The 26,562-nt window shown below is 37.5% G+C and overlaps 1 protein-coding gene across 1 annotated transcript; it reads right to left on the reverse strand.

Annotated features, from left to right (window-relative positions):
* Positions 1-1,842: 1,842 nt before the first annotated feature.
* Positions 1,843-24,844, reverse strand: LOC139115225 (peroxisomal acyl-coenzyme A oxidase 1-like). Its single transcript, XM_070677181.1, has 14 exons — positions 24,653-24,844; positions 20,777-20,936; positions 17,047-17,207; positions 15,882-15,989; positions 15,092-15,211; positions 14,167-14,282; positions 11,707-11,876; positions 8,871-9,033; positions 8,193-8,383; positions 7,041-7,202; positions 6,557-6,662; positions 5,693-5,839; positions 5,246-5,452; positions 1,843-2,972 (listed from the first exon to the last, which is right to left on the reverse strand). Exons 1-14 carry the CDS (start codon positions 24,807-24,809, stop codon positions 2,910-2,912), a joined length of 2,031 nt encoding a protein of 676 aa, XP_070533282.1. The 5' UTR covers positions 24,810-24,844; the 3' UTR covers positions 1,843-2,909.
* Between the last annotated feature and the right edge of the window lie 1,718 nt (positions 24,845-26,562).

Here is a 26,562-nt window from a genome sequence, read left to right on the forward strand (position 1 = left end):
TTTTTTCTGTTAAAAGTCTATTTCATAATTCTGACATGTCCCTGTACCGAATAAAATAGATTTAATAGCAAAAACGGCCAGATTTTTTGTGTCAAGCTAAAAAAATTGTAGAATTTGGTTTTAGCTATGACTGAAATTTTCAATGTAAACTTTGGGGTATGGGGTAAGTTTTGGTTATATATCATGAAAACTATACAAAATATTGCATGTTACAATATGTCATTCTAAAGATTAGTAAATTATCTTTCTAATGATACCTAACAAGCCAGGTTATATTCAAAAACAAGCTCAGCAGATAACTTATAGAAAGACAGTTTTAACAAAAATGCATGCAAATCTGCAACACTATTATTTTGCGGTACCCTTCAAAATATGACTGGTACGCTGTAGATTCCCAATATTTTTTCTGTTAAAAGTCTATTTCATAATTCTGACATATCTCTGTATCAAATAAAACAGACTTCAGACAAAGCATTGCATTTTTTATTATGCCTAGCTAAAAAATTGGTAGAATTTGAGATTTTCTGTAATTTGTAATGTTAAATTTTGGGTAAGGGGTAAGTTTTGGTTATATTTGACAAAAACTGTAGAAGATATTGCATAATACAATATGTCATCTTAAAGAAGAATAAATTTCCTTTCTAATGACACCAAACAAGTGAGGTTATATTAAAAAATGAGCTCAGCACATGACTTACAATGAGACAGATTTGACGTAAATGCATTTGGCTTGGTAAATCGTTATTTTGCGGTACCCTTCAAAACATGACCATAACAGGTATTGCATCCCTATATTTTTTCATTTAAAATTCCATTTCGTATTTTAGGGATCCCAAGGATTCTGAAAAATACAGGTTTGTTATCCTGTGGGGGGTGCACTTAGACCCCCTCTAGCCCACGGACTAAATGTCATTATCATGCAGTAGCCAATCAACAATACCTCGTATTTTGTCGATTAAAATTCATGTTGTCAAGATGAAAAATCTGAACCATCAGTCCTAACAGACATTCAGATCCTTCAAAAGACACCTGTTGCACCACTGCGCAAATGAACAGCATGAAAACCTTCCATAGAAAGTGATCCCATGTTGTGTATAACACTGGGCAAGGCCTGCTGGCACAGTACTTTTTCATTCCCTCTGCATGGACTGATTGCCATTGTGAGGTTTTTCACGTACAAATGGCAATGACAATATTGTGTGTACATAATTACACAGTCAATGTTCTATGATGCATTTGACATATGAACATACATAATTATAAGCAGTGTTCTTTTTGTTCGGAATAACTTTTTAAAGATCAAATCTTCACAGATGGACGCTGTATGCACATCTAATAACCAACGTGTTAGGCTGGGCATCACTCTTGTGTCTGGAGGTCTAGTGAAACCTGATGGAAGTGATTGTCAGGCTTGTCGATTCAACATTTGAATCATTAAATACAAGTAATTTCATAACTTTGTAACTTTGTAACTGTAGGATGATAAGGCACAGGTCACAAAGAGTTCAGCGTAATGAACACATTGATCGAGTATACAAAAGTGAAGTTAAAGTATGAACACAAAGGAATAACACATTAAGCTGAGTTGTGATAATAAATCAATAACATGGCCAAACACACTTTACAGATTCTTTGTTAACCCCAAATGCATCATAATTTCCTGTCATGTGACCCACAACATGAAAAACATGCCATTTCCCTTACCCTTGGAACTTTGTGTTTGTTCTGTGGATAGAGGGACTATGGTGTAATGTACATAGCTGATGATCACTTGACCTGAATTTACCACAGCAATATTTTGCACCAGAAAATAATGAAAATTTTGTTACTGAGAGGAACATGTAGACTTTAAAGAACAAAAATTACATTTATTAAGGTTTAAATTTATTGTAAAAATTGCACTTTAAAATATATTTTACTTGACAAGCTTGTGGATTTAAGAATCCATTATATTAGTTTCACAAAGTTTAACAAAACCATTGTACAATACGGTAGGTATTTCAATTATACAATACAACCATAGTCATGTAACCAACTGATCATGAGAATAGTTGCACTGTCGGATATCCCCACACAGGGCTGTGCCAGCACTGGTGAGATATCTCTATATACAGGGCTGTACCGCCACTGATGAAAATACCTCAACATACAGGGCTGTCCCAGCACTGTTGGATATCTCCATATACAGAGCTGTGCGACACTGTCGGATATCTCCACACACTGCTGTGCCAGCACTGTTGAGAGTTCTCCACGTACAAGGCTGTACCAACCCTGATAAAAATACCTCAACATACAGGGCTGTCCCAGCATTGTGAGATATCTGCACATACAGGGCTGTGCCAACACTGGTGAGATATCTCCACACACAAAGCTGGGACAGCACAGGCCAAATATCTCAAAACACAATGTTGTGGCGATAGTGTTGGGATATTTCCAAATACAAGGCTGTGGTAGTACTGATGTGGTATTTCCAAAGTAAATCACTGGTAGAAAAACTGAAAAAGTTTAGTAATTGTAGCATAAAAGCAACTTATCATATCGGTATTTCCATGCCACTATATGACTTGGCAGTTAGATTCACTATCACAAATAGGTACATATTTTCGAACATCTTCATATTTCCTGAAAAATATTCTCTTACATTGCAATGTGTATCTGTCATAGATGCTTAGCTAAATGGTTAGATGGAGCTACCCATTTGATTAGTGCTTGTTTTTCAGTAAGACTGGTACTACAGAGGTTTTCACAGTACTTGTAATTGAAGTTAGATTATCAAGATACACTTCTCTGTATCATTGGTATATTTGCTTTCCTAGAATCGATATTTTAAATTAGTTCATCAACATCACATTTTTGATGGGTGATGTTTGCTGAGATGTGGTCCTTGGAAGCTGGTGTATTGTCTCAGTTTACAGCTTGGCTTTGCTACCTTGCAACATAGGACGCAGGTATTTGTAGTACGAGTGATGCACCTGTAGAGATGGAACAGAAATGCACATGTGGTGAGTACAGCGTACTGTGAAAGAAATATTTCAAATGACTCAACAGCTAATTTATGTCTAAGAAATTACCACATATAGCACACCAAAATGACAATACACCCTGACTTGAAAATCGCAATTGCTGACAACATTGAAGAATAGTGGACCAGTATATTCCTTCACAAAATCATGAAAGGGCCCACTCAGGAGGCTTTTAACCAACAACTCCTCAGGCAGGCCGGGTCATCAAAGAGTATTCTCACCTCTGGTTCTGTAAATCCTTTTCATCAATCTGTCATGAAAATCTCAAAACTGCTATCCACAAAATTTCCTTTTAAAATTTCAGTTTCTAGGAACTTCAAAACCATTAACGAGGCAAAGACATACCCCTGCCATTTCTACAATGGAACTTCCTAAACAATATGTCTACAAAGCCACCAGTTACTAGTTCCTTTACTTGATAACCAAGCTCATCTTTTGTTCAATTTACAGACAGTTTCCAATGACATATTAGTATTTCATGTGACGCTTTATTATCATTGATGTCTGTTTTTAAAATGTCACTCTGGTACAAGGACGTGATAGAGTTTGAGCTTTTAATGTACACACTTACAAAACAGAAACATTTATCTTAGGGACTGGTCAGTTTCTTCGGCCTGGGGGGGGGGGCGGTGGATTATTTTTTGCCGACGTCAAAAAGTGGCTGACCCCCCCCCTATTCCAAATTTTGAAAACAGGGTGACCCCCCCCTATTCCAAATTTCGAAAACAGGGTGACCTCCCCCCCCCCCCGGCGCGATATAGGTAAAAGAAAAGGTGGACATAAATTTATATATATATATATATATATATATATATATATATATATATATATATATATATATATATATATATCATTTTACATTTTACATATATATTTATATTTTAAATAGTCATTCTATGTTTTAATGAAATTGTTAACATGTCAGTTGTAAGATAGGAATTTCAAAGTGTCAATCTTAAAGTTTGAATACAGTACATTTTGAATGAGCTGTGAATGTATTTCACACTTTCTATGCTTAACCAGATGTCCTGAACTGTTGTACAGAATGGATGTCAATCATTAATATCAAAGAGGAAAAGCAGTGAATCAAAAACTTTGATGGGTGTTAAGACTTGCCAACCATCCAATTAAATCTCCTGAGGAGCCATAGAGAGCTTTTTTAGCCAAATCTGATGTGTACAGTGTCTTAGAGGAGCTTTTCTTGTAACATTGAAACCATAAAAAGTACAGCTAATAATGACAAAAACTGCCTTCTTTAACTGTTATTTTGTTCATAAAAAAGCATTTTTCTACAGAAAACCTGTGACACAAAAATAATTGCATCAATGAGAAGGAAAGATATCTTGTCATTTTTCTATCTCTAAAATAAGTCACTGTATCAAATATATACAGTGAAATATTTGTGCATGTTGCTTTCTCATACTGAATTCTCATAGAGAGAACAGAAAAGTATCAGGAATTTGTCATCCTTTTCATATGAAATGCAGATTTCATAATGTACACTTTCACTTTGTAAACATCAAGATATCTCTGATTTATTAAAGTATGGCGCCCGAAGGGCGCGCCGAAAAATATGAAACATCCTGATATCTCTGATATATATGCCTCTTATATTAAGTCATGCTCCAGGGCATGCTGAAAAATGTCTGATATATTAAGTAATGAGCTTGAAGAGCACGCTGACAAATATTGAACATACAGATATCTCTGATGTATGTATGCTTGATATGTTAAAGTTGGGCGTGCTGAAAATATGACTGATTATTAAAGTTACGCGCCCGAAGGGCGCGCAAAATACAACTGAATGATGAAATTTGTGGCTGACACTAGCATTTTAGGCAATGATGAGCATGTGTCAAAATTCAAAAACACACTGACCCCCCCTATTGAGTATTTCAAAAACATGGTGACCCCCCTATCACCAAAGTCAAAAAACAGGATGACCCCCCCCCCCCATGAATCCACCGCCCCCCCCCCCCCCCGGCTGAAGAAACTGACCAGTATCTTATTCTAGTTTTTAACACTCCTGGGGACAAACTACAACTGAGAATGCAAATCCATGTCGTAATCAAACCATACCCTAAATTTTGGTAATAATTTTGTGAACTCTGAGGCTAGAAAATACTGATTTGGTACACGTTAAACAACGTTAATACGCCAGAGTACACATTTACAAACAAAGGCAAAATGCATTTCCTCGAAAGAGGGCGCTATATACTTACCTCAGTTTCATTGAGTGGTGACTGTTTGGCCCACTCGTACAATGCTTCATACACATTGCCATCATATCTACCAATCTCAGAGCACAGCAAATCATCGTGAATATCAAATGCATCGACCAGAGCCACAGCATTTGGACGCATCACTGACAAGAGATGAGCCACAAGTTTTTGCACTTTGGCCAACTGGTCACCATTGACATAGCCATCCTGTAAGTAAGGAAAGCTTTTTATGTAGTTTAGCATCTGAAAGTGTCCAGGAAAGACTTAAATGAACAGTGCATTACTCTATGGCAGTTGTCCTTCAAATATAATATTACATTAATAAAGTTCGACTGCAATCTTACTAAATCAAAGCCTTATAATGTTTATTTTCTGTTAGGGAAAATGTGCCTGCGTGTACTGCTTGTACGGCCATATTAGATTAAGAAACTCTGAGTCTGAGCTTACCATCAAGAAGTCACCAGAATTTTCCATTATTCCATGCAGGGAATAGAGTTGACATAGTGTTGTCAGCACTTCACGGACATCATTGCCCATTTCTGTGTTCTTGATATGGTTGGCAAAGTTTTGAACCACAAAGAAATGGCAATGGGCCTAGGCATTGGGAAAACATGAAATGTCATTATTCTAATGGGTACTGTAATTCAAATCGATTAACACATTCAATTATGTAAATGTTTATAGCTACCACTGTGATACGATATCAAGATGTAATTTTAAAATAGCTTAGGGGATGCTAGAAACAGCAATAACTTCCACACTGTAATCTTGACACATTCATCAAACTGCATAAAAGCTTGGTTACAATTTTCCACTTCATAACTACACAAGCAATCTATAAGCTAGTAGCTGTACTATGATTGTTCACAGAAAAATTACAATGAAAATTTTACTATCATATCTAGTGTTCAATGATTCACAGAGCATACTTATCCTGTTAAAAGTTTGAAAAATTGGCATCTTTCAGAGTGTTTTGGGAAAACCCAGTCAGTGCATAGCACTGCACATTTATGTCCAAAATGTAAAACTTCCAAAAGAGCTTATGATAAAAATATCGAATTCCTCTTCTGTATCTCTACACAGTTAGCCAAGAGTATGGCATTGGAAATCTGGAGCATTCGGCCATTCAAGCAAGCTGAAACTTTTATTAACAGGGAAGCTATGATAGTATAATGGCAATTACTTTTTAACAAACTTCGTGTAACTAAATCTATTGTTTGTAATGCTTTGATTGGGCCAACGTACTAGGAAAATGGAACAATATGAATGAAAGCTCCCACTGAAATTTATAGATATCTTGTTGAGACTTACAGTTGCTGCTTTCAGCAGATAGATATGACAATGATTCCATGCTTCGTGCTGTGGTTTGCCCTTGGCCAGTTCTGCATTCAGTTTCTCTGCTGCTGACACTACCATTCTACAGATTAAAAGATTGGAAAGCTGGATCAGTATCAATGTGAGAGTAAGGCCAGGGAAAGTGAAAATGATTCCTAAACTGTGGAGAGCTAGCCGCATCAATGACAACTCTGTTAACATCAAGTACACGTCATAACAGGTTAATGAAGTCATAGGAGCTAAGTAGAGTGTCGGGATCTGGGGAAACAGTGGTTTCTTAGAAGAAGTGCAGAGTTGTCCGAGGACGAAGGACACCATGGTCAACCAACCTATTTATATATATATGTTTCTGCATCTCTGACAGTGGAGCTAAAACTCACCAAAACATTCAGTTTCATATTATTAACATTGCATATCTATTCTTAACTGAACGCAAGACACTGTCTGTGACTGAACTAACCTGAAAGCTCTGTGCTGGTATGCTTCAGACAACAATTGTAGATTCATCATATCAGAGTCTTCCCTAGCTGGCCATGTTCCTCGCTTGGTTTGGCTCAGATATTGCATCATCCCTGGCAGCTTATCTCTGGCTGACACCTTGCCTGCACACTTCATCAGGTATCTAAACCAAGAATAGAGAGAACATCATCACTGTGGGAGTTGAGTCTCAGCTGAGGATGGAGTGCGTGACATAAAAATCAATTTTGAGTAAAGATAGACATCAAATCAGGTCCAACAGCAAGACAAAAATCGCTGGCACTGCTAGAGAGGACTGGGCAAATGCAAAACTAGTGCAAATTATATAGTTTACAGCTGCTGTAACTTTTGGTAATTTTTTCACCATTCTTGTCCATTTGCAAAAGGATGAGACATAGCTGTAATACTGTTTTTATTTGATATTAGATCAATGCTATCACTTTAATTTGCTTATACCTTGAACAAAATCTTCATTTGCATAACTTAAATATGAACGATTTATTAAAGTCCCCCACAATCAGAACCATATCCCCCCATTTTCAAGCAGAGGGTGGCACCCCTCCCAATCTTGTGACAGAAACCTGGAGAAAACATAGGCTATGTCCTCCCTATGAGAGAAATCAGCATTTGCTTGAGAGTGCAACTCAATTTTGCAATAAACATACAGCCTCTAGGGTAAGATAACATGCAGGTAACAACTTTCAATGATTTTTTTCAACTATATCTTTTTGTTCTAGTCCCAAAGCACTTTGAGACACACACTCTGCTGCTTGCCAACCCTGTTTCAAGTATCTTTCCTTCAACTGTAGTCTCTGAACTATTACATCCATGAAAGAAAATTCATCGACTTGATTCCTTCAATAGCTATTTGTTGAAATTTTGAAACATATTTTGGTGCCTAAAAAGTAAACTATTGGCATAAGTTGACAACTTGGATGAGAGTATGAAGTGCAAGGTTTTAGGAGCCACATGTCTGCTACTGATGCAACAAGGGCATCTGAGTTCAAAAAGTATTGAAATCCACAAATGTTGCATTATTCCAGCTGGTTTTTCAACCATATGGTATATTGACAAATAGAAACTCTTCTACAGCCAGCATCATGTAATTACTATTATCGCAGTAACAGTATTTAACCTGGCTGTTTGCAGGAGCATAACTGTGTTCTCTCCTTCATATGTACAGGCTGGAGTCGCGAAACCATAGAGCTCTGGAAAACCACTGGCACAGGAATAGCCATGTCCGCCACATGACATACGGCATACTTCAATTCCTTCATTCATGACATAGGAAGTAAATGCCTTGAGACCAGCTGAGAGTGCATGCAACTGATGAAGAAGAGAAAGAGACAAAAAGAGTTGCTTCTAAAGATACACCTCAACAGCATTTTCACAACCTTTGGGTTTGCTATGATTTCTACACTTGTTTATTCAACAGCTTGTTTTCCTCCATCGAAATTTGGATTAATTTTTCACCATTGACTTGTCAACCTGGGCCTTCACCAACAATTTCAAAAAAGAATTCTAAGAAATATCTAACAATCCATTGGTGATGAAATAAAATTCAATTGCAATAATACATCATGGCAATTTTTTCATAATTCAACTTGATCACCAATGGTAGACCAGAAAAGTACTGTACAAATTCTAGAGGTGCATTCTTACTTTAAGTTTTAAATGGTACCGTACACTGGAAAATTATCACAAGTATATTATGTATATAGTATCCATATAAGATATGATTTTTCAGTAAATGCATGGTCGCTATGACAAGCTTGGCATCCCATGAAAAGAACAAGAAGAAAATATTGCTCACTTCTGGTAATGACTCTATGTTGCCACTGTTAATTTCCATTATCACTTCAATGTATCGAAGTCTGGTGGTCCACGCAGCGAAGTTGAAAGCATAGGCTGTGGCCACCAGCGGAAACAGCTTCATCTGCTGGGACTGGTAATCAAGGATCTGTGGCTCTACGCCCCTGAAACAAATGCAAGGTATTACAGGTGAAGATCAAGAATGCAATAAATAGTCATTCCAGACGCATTGATACCGCTCTGTATTCCGTACCTCTGAGCTCTTTGAAAAATGTCAAATCAGTGTGAATGAAATTTATGATGTGACAGTTTGAGGCAGCTGCATCTCGACTTTCTTTTATTTTTCTTCCGCCATTGGACAATGGAAGTAAGAGCTTGCTCAGCGTGCATTCAGTTACATACTTATGAGTTTGCAACTTTATCCAGATGACTTGCCTGTGAATTTGCAAAAACTCTGACTTGCTCAACCCCCCAACCCCCAATGCTAAAAGAAGTCTACAAACACCATTGACAATAACTGCTTTGAGCCAAACTATGATGGCGTAGGGGAAACCTGCTTTATGGAGGCATCTTTGAAGGATGTTTACAGTATTCTACTAACTATTGGAAGATGGTAAGTCTGAGAACAGGGAGGTCCAGAGTAGCCAACGTACTGTCAGAGGGTAGCGAGTTAGAGACCAGATGATAGTTTTGTGACTGGACCTTGGGCAGGACACTTTATTTGGTATTGAATGAGTAGTGAGTGCCCGTTTATGGGCATTGGCCAGTTGTATGATTGATTAAAATAGGAAAATAAAGTTTTCCAAAATATATCATTTACACATATGTTAATTAATCAGTGTAGACACAGAGAACACATTCACAGGTAAAATCACTGTGCTTTGTTTGTCCTCTTTGATGGACAGTACTCTTCACTTTTAACTCCTTAAGACCAGAGGAAAAAAAATCTTGTTCATCGGATTTTTTGGACCAAGTTCCAGGAGCGGCGAGCGAAATTTTTTTATTTTTTTTTAGGCCAAAGGTAAACGCGGTTCTCTGGCATTTTTGCACAGATGCAGACAAGGCAAGATAATTGTTTCCCTTTTTACCAGAAATATCTCAGACAAGAAACACTGACACTGGTAACTGAATTCAATACTATATTTCCCAACAATAACAGTGTTTGCACAACATATTCTGAGTATTTCAACATTCTCTCAGAATAAAAGTGAAATGTACAGCAAATCACTGAAATCCAACAATTCAGTATTGTCCTTTACTACCCTTTTCAGAATTAGAGCGCGAAGCCACTGCAGTGAACTGCAATAAAACTGCTCACACTAATTAGTTTCAGCTGTAGCCAGCTGGCAAAGTCGACAACATTGTATGTCCCATGCAGACAGTTTGTCTGGGGAAGTTGAAATAAAAAAGATTTGTACATGGACCAGTGCATGGTAATGTTACATTGTATCTTAATCTTGAACACAGGGTGCCAATCGTAAACTCTCATTTACAACTCGAGCCTCAGACAGAGCTAGTTTTGCCTTTGTACAAGCAGACTTTTTGGTCTTTATCAAGTAGCCTTGTTCAACACCAAAGTGGCCAAGGCTACAGCTGAAACTAATTAGTGTAAGCAGTTTTATTGCAGTTCACTGCAGTGGCTTCGCGCTCTGATTCTGAAAAGGGTAGTAATATTGTCCTGGTGGGACCTAGCATCTGAGTTTTTTCATTTTACTTTGGCCCCACGTTTTGGCCTCTTTACCACTGTCTCTACACATTTTACACAATGGTCTAACAACACTGTACTGTGATCGGAGTGAAATTATATAGTCATCATTCAACCATGTGTTTTGTCATTGCCGTAAATTTTTATACTTTCGATGCAATTTTCATTCAGTCGGATGTACCGTCCATCTGCTGTCACGATCTTGTTGAACAAATCGCCAAACGTAATATCAGGACAAACACTGAACAGCGTCTTTGCAACTGACTGTTGGCCATCACGTCGAATGTTGACGATCAAATTAATACTCATGATGTGACATGTACAAACCTTAACAAAACGAGGAAATTTCTGGCCAAATCGACCCCCTTTGCGCCGTGATTAGCCAAATTCAGACGTCACAACAACGTGTTGGCGGTCAACTAAAGTCCAAACACGTCGGAAGTCTCATTCAAAATCCCGTGCCCGCGAAAACCCGACAAAGTGAAGGGTGCCACCAGCGGCAGTACTAAACATATTTGTAATGCGGAAGTAAGAATTTGCCGCGATCAAAAAAAAATCCCATATATGCCAAAGTAGAAGCGGCGATTCTGATGAACAATTTATTTTTTCTTCCTAGCCTAAGAGCCGTATTTTTTCCCACCAAATTTTTTGTTCACGTTACCAATTTTTATGATTTTTCTGTAATTTGTTTTATAATTTTAGGCCAAATGGACATCATTTTTCATTGGCTACAGTTTTTGATCAAATGTTTGGGAATAGTCTGAAAAAACTAACTGGCTTATATTTCAAACAGGTAAGAAAACAGCTGGCTTACACTTGTTGCAATTCCCAGTCTGACATGTCCGTATAGATGAATATCACGTAAAATCAAAAGTTGACATTTAACTGAGTCGTTGAATATAATATTCAAAATGACCTCTCATTCCAAGTTTTGTGTGAAAGTTTCAAAAATATAACATTATTGCAAAGACTTTTTCTTGCATTTCTGCACGCAAACGAATGGAAACGGTTGATACTGTATTATCAATGGGTAGTCGTCTTACTGGACCATTTGCATCATGTTTGGGTGCAAATGACTTCGGTTGAGGGTTCAAAGGTCAAATAAACCCTGCATATTTTGAGTATGATTTACCCCGGAGTAAGTTCTGTTTGTCTTCTCACAGCACTGTATCTCACAGCGATGGTTGTGGCACTTGCCAGACTGATAAATGCTTGATGTACGATGCTAACCCGTAAAAGAACCATGGTGCCATATGAGAGTCTCTGTGTGGCTGGCTTGGTGTATGTACCATCTGTGTCAACCTGGTGGAATACAGATGAGGAGGCAGAAAATAGTAAGCAAGTACATAAGCTTGCCTAACTTACCTATAAGTTAGCTCTGTCTGACGCCTAACTGCACTATATCTGACAGTAATGGTTGTGGCCTGTTCCCAGTGCCTGAGCTGCGTCATCTACAATCATTACCCGTACAAACACCATTGTGCCATAGCTGAGCCTTTGCACTGGGGCTTTAGAGTATGTACCATCTTGTAAGACCTGTGGCACGTATTGAGAAGACTGAGAAGCCGCGTGTGTTTACTGGAGTAAGAGGCATGGAAAGGAGGTATGACATAGAAGGTGAAATGTTGACTACAACAGTCAACTTCATGTTACATGGGCATGGCATTTCAAAGTTAGTTTAGGTTTAGTAAGTTACATGTTAGTGAGATTAGGGAAGATGTAAACAGTGCATTTTAATTATTTCATTCTCGTTAGATGTAAATATATTTGAGGTTGAAACTATTTGATTATCAATGAAATCAAACAAGATGGTAGATGGAACAATGGAAAATAAGAGTAATATTATGAAAGTGAAAGCTGTAATTTGGTAAAGCTGTGATATAAGAGAAAGAGATAGATACAGACAGGCACTTTCAGTTCTTCTTTTCTATGTACAATTAATTAAAGTAACTTACACAGCACAAGTGACACAATCCCCACTGGATCAAGTATTTGTCAGAACCATTGATTCCTCTTTGGTATGTAACCGTTCTTGTCTGTGATTGGCGAATCACTGACGATGTACTAATTGATTACAATTTGGAACCAAATAATAATTTCAAAATAACTCATTGCTGAAAAGCTAAGACCAGAAATTGTTTGAAACAATGAAAAACAAATGCTAAATGCTGATGGCTTGGTTGCAATTTTGTCATCGACATGCCAACAGCTGAAATATACATATGGCACAGTATGACCTGTGTAGAGCTGCAACTACACCACATTGATATCAATATACATGTATGTTTTAGTGTTAAGATCATTTTTCAACACAAATTGACATGCATACGTATATTATAGCATCACATATTTTATGAAGATAATTCATTTTCTTGAAATATACAGCAATCAGATTAAGGTAGCTACATAATGCGCTCTTAAAGGTGTTAGATGAAGGTGCTTTTCAAGGAATTTTAATTATCGCGCCATATAATTTAAATGGATCCTCCGGGAAAAATCGCAGACAAGGTTTTGAAGGATATTGTCAAGGCTTGTCAATGAAGAAATTATAACCGGAAATCTTGCAGCGTGTTTGCATAAGGCGGGAAAAACCGTTTTTTGAAGCTTCAGCAAAACGCTTGTCACGTGACTCTTATGCAAATAATGACCGTGTACTGTGCTTGGTCGGATATGTCTATATCAGGGCTTTCAGAAAATGTATACTTTATTGGGGTTTGGGACGTGTTCAATTGAGAAAAAAATAAAAATCTGAAAGTGTCTAAAAGGTATTTAGCTACCTTAAATGTTGTTTTAGGTTTAACATTCAATTGTAGTCTCTGAAGTTGAACTGTACGTTTCAAGTTTTGTCAATGTTTTGTGTCTTTGAAAATACCTCTATGGTATGATTGTGTGTTGCTGTTAGTAAATGTCAAATTTTGCATAGGTAAATGGACAGACAACATGAACAGGACAGAAAGGCTTTGCAAGTGTTTCCGTATTTCGTAGCACTTCTAAGTCCATAAAACTATGTTATTGGATTGACTTAACGTGGTCACAATTGTTATCTGTTTATTTTACATCGATGACTGTGACTTTTCTTTTGCCACTCAAAATGTATCGTTTTAGTCACAGCTGTTCCTGATCTATGATGATGACATGATGCAATTGACAATGTGATGCATGCTAAAAGCAGTACACATCTTGGTTGATGCCATCAGGATGTAAATGTGGAAATGATGAGAACTACGTTAAAGACGATATGAAAGGGGACCAGACAAGCAAAGATGATGTGGTGCATTTGCTTTGTGCTTAGGATGCTAAGAGTGTCAGAAGTTATATGTTGGCTCCTCTGTACACATACATACATACATACATACATACATACATACATACATACATACGTACATACATACTATTATATACATTAATACATACATTTTGTTCCTACATACATACAATGGAACTAAACAAACAAACAGAGAGAAAGTGAACCTCCAATTCAATTCAAAATAAGGTGTTTTTGTTTCAGGAAGATGAGGAAGAACATTATTCTACATAAGCGTAATATCAGTATGGATATTACAAGAACACAGACTGTTTGAAATTTTCTTACCTTGGAGTGTTTCATTAACATATTTCTTCTGGGAATTCTCACATGATCAAATCCTACGAATCCATTATCATTGCTAGCATATCCAAGTTTAGGCCCGATATCGCCAAGTTTTACACCTATTGATATATAAAAGATTGGAATGAATAACTTTGGAATTTCTTGTCTATATTTTACACGTCTTCCTATTAAACCAATGTCAAATTTGCAGTATTTCAAGGGAACATATTATAAGGCAAAAGAAATAAAAATCTCCCTCATCATTGTATGCACCACGTCTTTCACTTGTGTATAGTTTCCTCTTTTTTTCTTTCATCGGCACGTTGAACAAATTCCCTGCTGTAGTTTCCCATAACAAAATGCCTACACATACTGGTTTGTGATATTCTACAACTAAACTTAAACGGCCAGTAGCTGTAACTTTTGACGATTTTCCCTGCTACTTTGAGTGTCAAATACACTGAAAGTTTGTTATGCTACTGCTCAGGACATGTTGACATGCCCATATTCACCTTGTCAACTCAGCCTGTACATGTGCAGAATTGTGCTATTATTAATGACAGTGAATTCCGGTCAGGACTAGACTTCAAATGTAAACAATAAAAGTGCATTTCACATGTTGAGATGCGGAGTTGACCAGGTGAATAGTGGTCATTGCTTGAAAGAACTTACACTTGACATGAAAAATACTGAAAAAAAAAATTTCAAAAAGTGTGACAGATACTGGTCCTTAAATTTAAAGAAAGGATGTAGAAATGTATAATTTTTACTAATAAATTTCAATTAAATTTCAATATTCTTGAGTGTAAGCCACAGTAGTCCATAATGTTTATCATCTGTGAGTATGAGATTCAAAATGAAACATTTCACATTTCAAAAAAGCCGTGTCGTTTCCTACAAACACTGCACTATCATACAGATTACATACCTGGCAAAGGCTGATGGTCTTTTAGACTTCGTAACTGAACGACAAATAGATGCAAACCATGGCATACTCCTTTGGTGTACAACTGTGCCAATACAACGGTATGTGTGACAGTTTTACCCACTGAAGTATAGATATAGAAGAAATATTATCAATTTCTACTGACTCAGGCAGAAATGTTCCGAGCAAATGTCGTGTACATCAGCATTTGGGTGGAACTGTCTATATTATTGTCTGAGAATATGAGTTTATGTGCCCAAGAGCAAGTGACAATTTTCCCGACGCCAAGAGAGCCAATTGTCTCCTGTAGCGAGGGAATATAAATCTATGTATTCAAGCAATAATATTTTATTACATGCCTCTTCATATTTAAAAGTATATAACATTTAGATACATGCAGGGCATTGTCAAACAATTTTACCATTATCGACCGGCATCAAACAGATTTCAACAAAGTTAAATTGGCAGTGTGTGTATGGATATTGTAAATCTAGCGTTAAGCGTCTACTTTGACATCGAAGGGCTTCACCGGACCTGTAACTGTGGAAACCGGTCCGTACATATCGTCCACACGGCCCGTTAACTCCCCAAATGTTCCTATTCAAATCAATGCCCTGATTTGCACTTTTACATCCGAGGCATGTAATAAAGAGTTAAATGTGGAGTCGAATCCATCTGAAAATTAATACTGAGTTTGATGTTTCTAAAATACTGAAAACCTTTTGCTGTTTTTCTGTAACTTTCCATCATGACTTCAATTAGTTCTGTAGCACTATGTGAAAGAAAGACTTACGGTTTCCCGGCCACCATTTTAATGAAGTCAGGGTTGGACTATGAAGAACAAATTCTTCAGTTTTGGGATCATAGATCGCCGTGGTTTCCAGTCCTCTAATGAATGTTCCTGAAAAATACAATTTACAGCATTATATTCACATCTTACTTAAACCTTCACTGATACAGTCTAGTCCAAATCCATTGTTTTCTATGGAAAAGTTGGTCTTCTATAGAGGGAAATAGGGGCGATGGGTTAAAGGATCCCAGTTATGATAAATATCTTGATTTAATTGTTTTGTCTTTAATACTAAGAACATGTTGCATATGTTGAGATACCATTGGAATAGGTAGAGCTACATGTAAGTTTTTGTTCATACATTTTTCAGTTTCGACCAATTAAAAAAACTTAACAGAGCGTTGTCTGGTTGCATCGACCTTTTAGAATTACTGAGATTGAAGATTTCTGAAGTCTTCAAGTCACTTTGAGAATTTCTTTAACTCCTTTACAACCATTTTCGGCAAACCAAATATCATAAATGGTGATTGTGGACCTGTTTACAGGGTATTGCAGAGATCAGGTTGAATTTCCTTGAAAGCATGCAGCCCTGAATCAATAAATGTTGTCTTAGTCAAGAGAGATGCTCCCAAATCACTTGTACATCCAACGAATTGCATGTTATGCATGAAAAGCAAAAAAGATAGATTTCTTCCTGGCCCGCTTACAAATCACTTCTAAACATACCTGTCACCACTTTTTGGGGTCTTGAAAGGGTGAAAGGTCACTGGCAACTCTGTTTCCCATTTGAAAAATATGAATTTCCCACAAAACCCCCTAAAGTAAGTAGTATACATCCTTGACTTTGCACAAAAGTTTGGGTAGTTTAAATTTGCTGTTTACAAGGTCTCATCACAGAGGCAGTGCTGCGCTAAATTTAGGTACCTTTGCCATTTATTGCACATTCACCGACAATGAACGAGGAGTACAATAACATTTCTCGATTACGAGTACTAAGGAAGGTGTAAACTTGTGAATTGTATCATCAGGTCACTTTTGCCTCATCAAGGATCAGAAACATATCTTTCCTTAGTTTAATGTTTATATTATGTATCCATGACATCGATATATAGTCATTGCATCCACAACAGCAGCAAAAAACTACCTTACAAGGCCTTACACTACATACCATGTCCAAGTTCTGTCTGTGCATAGGTGCCAATGATTTTCAGATCTTGTGCCAGAGGGATCCAATATTTCTTCTGTTCTTCATCTCCTTGACCACTCAATGTTGGTAGAAACATATTATAGTGCAGTGTAAAACCATGTGTGTCCTGTTTGGTAGCAGCTCTGTTAAATAAACCATTTTATTGCAAGGTTAAATTTCCTTGAAATCATGCAGCTTGCTAGACACCTTTTCTCTTAAATTGCATAGTTAGAACAATATACAAGGCACAGGTGGGGTAAGGGCAAAAAGGTCAAAGTATTCTACTTGTCAGGGACATGACAAGTGACATGTAGCAGAGTGTTCTATAGGTTACACGCATTCTTGAAGAGTCCCATGTAGCAGGGTGTTCTACGGGTATCTCACAGACCTTTCTGATGAGTGATATATGCATGTAGCAAAGTGCTCTATGGGACACAGGCCGTTCTGGTGTATGGCAAAGTGTTCTGGCCAATTGCTCACAGGTCTTCATCTCATGTGACATTAGCGTTCAAAATTAACAGTAGCCTTTGGTTCTTACACAACCAAACTTTCCTTAGACTACTTATTTATTGAAATGCGTGTCCTATATGACGAAAACATATTAACTTGTTTGGATACTATTGTACATTCTAGTTCATTTGTGTTCAAAATGTATTGGCTTAGGGCTAACTAAGCTCTTGAAAATGACTGTCCCTACTTAATCCCCAATCTTGCATGAAGACATGCAAAAGTGGATAAGAATAACAATACTATGAAATAAAACATATTAATTATTCATGAAATATGACGTCCAGAACGGGGAGAAGGCTGCATAACCGTTAATAATTTGTCTCTGAAAGTCTTTGCAGCGCTAATATCCGAGTTCTTCAAGATTTTGCTGTAGTCAAGCTATATCGCTGTCACTATGTTGCAAAGTTGTACTGTTTCCAGCTGGCCGTCCCCTGATCAGCTGACCTTCGATCCGCTTCACCTGTCAATCATTTCCCCTGCGTAAGGTTACAATAGGGGTTTCCCTGTTATTGTCATTGTGGACGCAGTAGGTCAGCACGGCCCCTTGAGTTTTCCCAACTCATGCCGTGGGTTGGCAATACCCCCACCCTTGCATGTGTGAGAGACCACATTAATAATATAGAGAAAGGCCTCAAAATTTTCAATCTCATTGTCACGTTATTTAGACACATCAGAAATATTTAGCATGGCATTTAATATTAGCCATATTGTACAGACAAAGGCAGACAACCAGACGTGCTCTTGGGACAATAAATTCCACGGGGATGGTGGTCCAAAAATTTTCCTCTCAGTCACGTAAGCAGCCCTTTCTGGGATTTACCTTTTTAGTTTACAAAGTCTAATAAGCAGCCTTTGATGAATCTTTCATTCAAAGTATCAGTTGGTACACCCAGCACTTTTTAAGTTTATGAGATGGACGGACATACATACCTACAACCATAGGGTAAGTGACACTTGACTCACTTTTGGTTAGATGTGGCAGGCCAGAGTGCATTGACTTAAGTAAGTTTACCCGTGGGAACATCCGTACCAAGTTTCAAAGCAACCGGACGAACGATCTCAGTGAAAATGATTCTTTAACCAAAAACTGGAAAACATTGCCCTAAAAAGGCAAACATGAAAATTTCACAACAACTTAAAGACTATTAAGGTTGCCTCTAGGTACATGCATACCAAGTTTTAATGCAATCAGAATGATTAATTCAGAGAAAATGATTCTTTGACTAAAAACCGAAAAATTGCCCCAAAAATATAAACATGAAAATTTAACCACAATGTGAAAAATCTCACAGAAGCCAACCCTAGGATCATTCAAACAAAGTTTATAGGCAATGAAATGCGCGTTTTCTGAGAAGATTATTAAAACTGGGAAAATTCCCCCCCCCCAAAAAAAAAAAACTACTTAAATTTCACCACAATTTGAACAAATCTAACTATAGTCACCATAAAGAACCTGCATACCAAATTGTAGGATTTTCCCTTTTTTAACCTCAATGGCATATTTTGATACTGACATGTTCACTGGGACAAATTCACATCTCCATCCCTGGGTGCACTTAAGCTTGTTCACCAAATACATGGTAAGTGCTGAGCTTTTAGATTTTTGATGTGGATGGACATACATCCGCGTATACTAACATACGTATTCATACATATACATATCGACATACAGACGCCACCGACGTACCATATAAGCTCTCTTTGGTATATATACATATACCAAATGCTACCAGCTGATTCCATAAATTCCTACTGGTATACCAAATGTGAACTGAATTTGCTCACGTGGTTTACAACAGGTTCATTACATAGTAGTAGTACGCTTCACAGAACAATCAGATATCTGTCAGATCATTTATGAAACAGGTTTCATCAACTTTCGCACAGTACTCTCGAAGTTACGTTTATTCACTAATTACAAAACTTCATTTAATATGCATATTACCTGTTAATTAAATTGACAATGCTCAGTTCACAATTAGATATCTAGCAGATCAACATCTATAGCACGTTTCATCATATCTAATGTTTTAATTTCAATATCACTAATTACAAAGTTCATTACATATGCAAATGAACCCTCAATTAACTTGACACTGCTGTGCTTCACGAGACAATTCGATATTGATCAGATCAGTATCTGTAGCAGATTCACTATATTTTGCCATAGTTTAGAGTTACGTCACTAATTACAAAAGTTCATCAAATATGCAAATGAACCCTTAATACACTTCACATTGCTAAATGCTTCACAACAAAGATATCTGTCGGATCAGTATCTGCAGCAGATATCATCAAATTTGGTGCAGTTATTTTGAGCTATTTGACCAATTACAAAACTTCATAAAATAGGCAAATGGGCTATTTATTAAATTGACAGTGCCAAATGATTCTTAGTACAATTAGATATATATCAGGTCAATATTTGTTGCAAGTATCATAAAATTTGGTGTAAGAATTTCAGAGTTATATCACTAATTACAAAAAGTTCATTAAATTTGCAAATGAGCAGATAATTGACATGACACTCACAGTATCATCAAAATGTTCTGAGATTGCCATCTGTGAAAAGTTTCACGAAAATTTGTGCAGTATTTCTTGATGTATATCGACACTTTCATTACTGTTTCCATAGGAAACCATTTTATGAGAAAAATGATATTTCATAACTTCATTAAAATGCAAGTCACACTAATCAAAATCAAATCAGTTCTTGCAATTAGCATATAGTATCTGTCTTTCAAATCTGATTTGAATCTGTTCAGGCGTTTTTAAGTTATCATGTAAACAGACAGGTAGACAGAGACACACACTCACTCACACACATATACACGGAGAAACAGCCAGACATCGCTATGATATTAACTCACGTGTGTGAACACGTGAGCTAAAATAGACCTAATGAGGGCTTGAGGGAACGGGAGTTCATCGGAACTATGTTCAAGGTTGTATGGAACCCATATACTGCATTAAAAGCAGTTAACACTGACTCAAAAAGCTTTGGTGATAGACGAAAGTTGAAACAAGTTTGTCAAAATGTACACGTAAAATCCCAATGTTGCAGCTATGTTGATGTGACGCATTAAGATATCATACATGAAATACATTGTTTGTAAAGGTGAAGTTCCCAGAATCTCCTCCCCATTAAAATATATACCCAAGAAAGATAACAAACAGTGAAAGTCACAAAATGAACCCTTACGATTGGTACCACTGTTGTTCCTCCATGTCAGTGATGCCATGTTCCTGTATTTTCTTTGTTACGTAGATTGCCTTTTTGATAGCATTGGTATATCTCTCATCTCTACTCATGAAGACCACTGGCTTATGTTTCAACTCAGGATCATCAAGCGCTAAGGATTCTGCCAAAACAAGCAAACAACCAGTTAAATTTCTACATATCTCCATCACACACAAAAAAGCACTTTCTAAGTGAAATAACATTGAATCCATCTAGATTTTCATGGAGTCTATACTTTCTTTACCCGGCTGACTTCTCGGTATCTTATATACAATTTCGCCACCTAAGTGAATCATAAAAATTTCAGGCGGTCGACAAAAGTAAATGTTTAGATTATATAGGAATTTAATGCCAGGAATGCAAATAAATCTAAAAAGATGAATGAGTTTAGCTAGTTTGTCTAGAGAAATATTATAACTAAAAATGTCTTATTCAAAAATAACAAATACAATCAAAAACATCGTTCAGCGAATGTTAGTTATTTGACATGAAAGTCAAAAAGTAACTACTAAGATATTTGATATAACTAGCTATCTAGACATAAGCCCTAGAAACATTTCATGGGGTCTGCCTCTGCAGTGGGACGAATGAAGACTTTAAAAAAGGTACAGTTCTACAATGAGGTGAATTACTTTCTTTTCAGTCCTGAATATTCTTAGTTTCTGAATGTTGGGCAATATCCTCTGCCTTCCATTTTTTTTGTTTCTTCTAAAGCCTAAAGTGTCAACGAACTTTTGCAACACTCGTTAGTTACACAACATCGATTTGGTAATACCACTCTTCGTAATGGATAGAAAATCTACGTATGCGGTCTAAGCTATCCGCAATAGCCAAATTGGATCGTGACAGAGGTTCGAACTTGTGTGAAACCATGGACATTCCCCCCTTCTAATATCTATTATGAAACTTTCAAATTACGTCAACATTACGTCACAACTTGCGAGTACATAGACATTACTGATTTGTTGAACTTGTAGGACACTTGCACTACCGAACGCCGGTCTTTAGCTCCAGATACGTTACATTCAGTGTGACAGTTTTCGGACGACCTCAGTTTTCGGACATTTCATGACATGCTATTCGTTGTACTCACTTCGCTCTGCATTGATAGCGTTTTACGAGTCATGTGACAGCATATTAAGTCAGGTGACGCTGTTGCCCCGTTTTGGATAGTTTTGTTTTCGGTAGAAGCTATTTCGGGCGCTACAAACTTGGCGAAGTTAGCCACACCGTACAGGGCTCGAAACCGTAACTGTTTTCCCTGGTGGTCCACATGCGCTACCATTTTCTGAAGTTGGTAGCCCACTGAAAATGGCTTGTAGCCCATGCATATTTTAGTTCAGGGATCTTTTTTGTTACCCAGACAAGAAAAGGCTATCTATCTAGATTCTGCCCACAAAGTGAATTTTCTTGTCATTTGATGTAAATATTGCACACCTTTATACCATAGGAAACATGTATGATGGACGATTATGATGCTCAAAAGTTTGGTGACCTATTGACAACCCGTTTTACTCTCAGAGTTGTATGCAAATTTTAATAGTCGTCATGACAATGACAAGACCCTCTCAGCACTGAGACATACAGTAGCAGGGCTAAAATTAGACCATGGGCTCTCTGTAGGGAGGAGACATAATTTACGTGTAATTGTGATTGATACATTATGATCAAAATGCAACGATGATGGGCTTTCATTGGCCATAATTTCCTGTGCCTGTAATTCAAGTACATCAATTCAGAGTCTTTGTTGCAAGGTTCCACAGTACAATAAATTACCCACAATTCAGTTTGATTTGTACACACGACATTAGAATTTTTATAACTTTTTCAGTGCTGCCTGAAAGCAATAATATAAAACCTCTAGATACTTGATTAATTATATCTATTGAACGTACGATTAGATATTTCAGTATAAATTTCAAAGAAACCATTATATAGCCATAAAAGTCACTTTCTGCAGGTACTACAAATGCCATACTTTTAGGCAGCAAGTTATGACAAACTGAAGGGTCATTCTCTGACAAAACTTAGCATGTAAATTTCCTTTGTCTTTCTGTTTAGAAAAAATCAATATCCTTTTGTTTCATAAAACAGGTGCAACTAGTCACCTGCTTTTCATTACATTATTTTGTATGGCTGAAGACACAATCAGAGGAAAATTTTACAAAAATGCTATCTCCTCTCTCAATCAAGCTTACTTTTTGAAATCACTTAAAATGGGAATTGAGAAGAATGGTGTCCTCAAGAGTACGATTTCAGAATTTTAAAAACTAGTCTGTGAATTTGTCTACACATGGGAGACACAGTAGCTTTCACTGAGGAGTTTCCGCGTGTACAAATCATGATGAATTATGGGAAATCTTCAGTACTGCGGGTTCCACCGCACGACCGGTCGTCCTAGTAATTTGCATAATAAAGTCACAGTCTGGTCTTTCAGTGTCCAGCTGGGTTTGACTGCATTTTAATAGCTCGTCCAAAAGTGACGGACCGTGCATGGCATGCCAAGTACTGACTGTATTTCAGGTCTTAGGCTTTGGTAGTCCGTGTGGGCTACGATTTCATGGATTTTGGTAGCCCTAGAGAAAAGTTAGTAGTCTGTGGACGCGGGACTACCGCTAATTTCGAGCCCTGCAGTACGGTACAAAGTGTCGAACGCAACACACAGAGACAGCCCATGTCCGATATCTTTGCGCCATACACGTGGAAATATAGTTACGTCGTCCATGGATTAAACGTAACTAATTTATCACAATTTTTTACAAACACTTTTCTAAACACATCAAAATTGAAAATCGGGGGGTTCGAAGTTTCAAAATATCAATATTTAGCCCCTATAATCACATTTCCAAATACGATGCCGATTACTGCGATAGCAGTCCGACTACTACGCACTCAACATGGGATCAACAATTTGGCAACTTTGATCCCCTAAATACCACTTCTGTCCTGTTAACAGTTTGAGGATAAACACAATAAAGTTTCGAAGGGTATGGTAATAAGATTTCTTACTTCTCGTCATTTATGAAACGGCTTTGAGCGAAATTCATTACCCTGTCTGAAAACTGTCACTCTGAGCTGAGTGTATTTGCCGTTTATAAAGTTACGCCTGCAGACGATACGAGGCATATGTGTACAGATACAGATATATGTAGATATATTGTCTTAATCGAGGTGTTGACAACACTGTTAGGGGCAAATAACAGCTAAGCGGTAACATGAATCGATCATAAAAAACTCAACTCTGCAAAAGTTATATACATCGTCTAGCGGAGGGTCAAACTTATTCATACTCAAACAACATCACGCCATACACATCCACGCACAAGGCCTGCTAACTGTCAAGGACGTATGTGTCAGGTTTATAATGCCTTTCGCATTTACAAATTTTTGAACTTTTGAATTTTAGTGTGCCGGTTAAAAATTGCAATGTTGTAATGTTATTGTAATTCGTCGAAGTATTATATTTTGTTGAACGAAGCAACAACTAGTGACAGCGTTCTGAGCAGACGTGATGTGTGTGGATTGGGTTGGTGGTGTTGTTTTGACTACGTCTGACCTCCCGCGAGACAATGTTTCAACTTTTGCAGAGTTAATTTTTTATGATCAACTCATGTTACCGTTTAGCTGTTAATTGCACTTGACAGTGTTGGCAACTGTGTAGTCTAGTTTGTCTAATGCCAATGCTTCAAAGCAATTCACTGTAATTCGACAAGTGGACAAAGTTCATACAGTTCATACATTGATGTGCATAGTTCATTATAACACGATAAAAACATATCGGACCCGGGCAGTGTACACTCCGCTACCGCTATGGCTCTATGGAGGTAGACCACTTACGGCATTTTCGTCGAGCGATTGTCCGATCTTCTCCACAATCTATGAGAGTCGTGAGCTCATATACATTAAATGTTGCACTGTCGCGTTCTTTCTGTATATCAGGATTTATGTTGGTCGGGGACTGTTGAGCAGTCGCCTTGCGCTTGATAGTAGCCATCGTACTCCGCTTCACAAACCTCGAATGACCTGACCGGGGTCACAGTAGCCTCGAATCAGTACAATCTATCAACAATCATGACAATCTAGAGGGTCAAAATGTCATCCTCGTACGCCGAGGATAAACAGATACCATGTGCCTTTGACTTCGACCACCTTTGGAGGCCGTCTGTGCTAACACCGCAATTAGTCAATGTATCTGTCTTCATTATACTCAACCACAGTCCCTCCACGGAGGGACTATGGCTCAAACTCATACTAGCAGAGGGTGTTGGTACTTTCCAAAATTGGACAAAGTACAAGCGGAACACTCTCAAGAGGACAACAAAGTATTAACATTGGGAAGGCTACAGGAGGAATCCGTCGCAAAACCGGTCCAATAGTTTTCCTTTGACCTCACATTTAAACGTAAAACGAGATAGGGACACAAGTTAAAACGTTATCAAAAGATAATTAGTCTACAAGCCCTTTTTATTGTATAACTACTCATTCCGAAAAGACTATAACAAAACAAGGGTACCTCTCTCACCAAACGGGAGGTCTAATCGCGTCAATTCTGTGTATCACGATTGCCGAAATATTACCTAAAGCACTAGACATTCGAAGCAAAGATTTTCGAGTTTCTCTGCCTAAGGAAAAGAAAACAAAAAGCTGTATTTTTATGTTCGTGGCTTCAAATAATCTCCTTTGTCTTTCAGTATGCGCGTGTTCTATCCAAAGCACATGAACTGTACGCCAATATAATACTTAATTTTGCAACAATACCATCCCCGCAAACATGGGACATATGTGTTATTTTGTGTTTTTACGGGAAAACCGCCCGAAACAAAAGAACAACGACGTTATTCGGACGCCTTTCGCATTTCGGATGTGGTATCAAACCACCAACGTCGAACCAGTCAGTTCCATCCAACTTTACCCGCAAATTGTTGATCGAAGTTGTTTGCGGAAATGTCTCGCGTGCACTAGCACTCCAGACCAATTAAAGAACATTTCAGACAGATCGATTCACTTCATTGGTCAACGCATCGGTCTCAGTTGGCGCAGAAATTAGCGAGCTTGGGGTTAAACGTTCTCAGAGTTCATGACCTTAGGTGAAAGGGCAACAGAAATAAATTATTTGTTATGCATCCATGCGCAAGGTTGTTTTGTAGGTTTCAATGGAATTTTTAGAGCTTTCATTTAGATGAAAGTATATTTTTTTGAGTTTTAAACGCTTCTTAGACACTGAAAATTTGCTTTAAATGCTGTGAATATTCTCTGTGTGATTACAGTTTACAAAGCGTACGCGTACACCGCAGGCGTTATGTCGACTGGGTAGTTTGTGAAAGTGTAGTTTATGCTGTGAGTTCATGCTACGTTCTGATACGTAGCCTTACCACATAGGTTTAAAACGGACTTGTCTGGCCTGCAATAAAACTGTCCGTTCTAGTCGAAAAATAAACACAAACCCTACAGTCAGTTACCTCGTTCGATGCGAAAGGCTCTTTACTGTCCAAAAAGCACTCTCATGTCATGATAAAAAGAAAACTATAGGAGAAATCTGTCGCGTTTTGACAATCTCGGCGTTTCTAGTGTCCAGCGTTGTAATAATGCAATCATTAGAAAAAGAGAGAAAGGAAAAATACAAAAAAATAGGCATAAACACATTGTTTCTTTGTTTCGAGTGTGTGGAGTATTAAGTAATATATCAACAATCACGATGAAATGAATCCACATCACGCCTGTGGTCAAAATATATGACCAAACAGATA

The sequence above is a fragment of the Ptychodera flava genome, chromosome 17 (genome assembly GCF_041260155.1).
Source record: "Ptychodera flava strain L36383 chromosome 17, AS_Pfla_20210202, whole genome shotgun sequence".
NCBI lineage: Eukaryota > Metazoa > Hemichordata > Enteropneusta > Ptychoderidae > Ptychodera > Ptychodera flava.

What these genes read in the sequence shown, in the direction of transcription:
- LOC139115225 (XM_070677181.1), bottom strand. Translation starts at nt 24,809, where the DNA reads ATGGCTACTATCAAGCGCAAGGCGACTGCTCAACAGTCCCCGACCAAC. An exon ending in TGTTAATGAAACACTCCAAG is followed by an intron (nt 11,877 to 14,166) that starts GTAAGAAAATTT and finishes GTATTCCACCAG; the next exon opens with GTTGACACAGATGGTACATA. An exon ending in ATCTGCTGAAAGCAGCAACT is followed by an intron (nt 5,840 to 6,556) that starts GTAAGTCTCAAC and finishes CCCAATGCCTAG; the next exon opens with GCCCATTGCCATTTCTTTGT.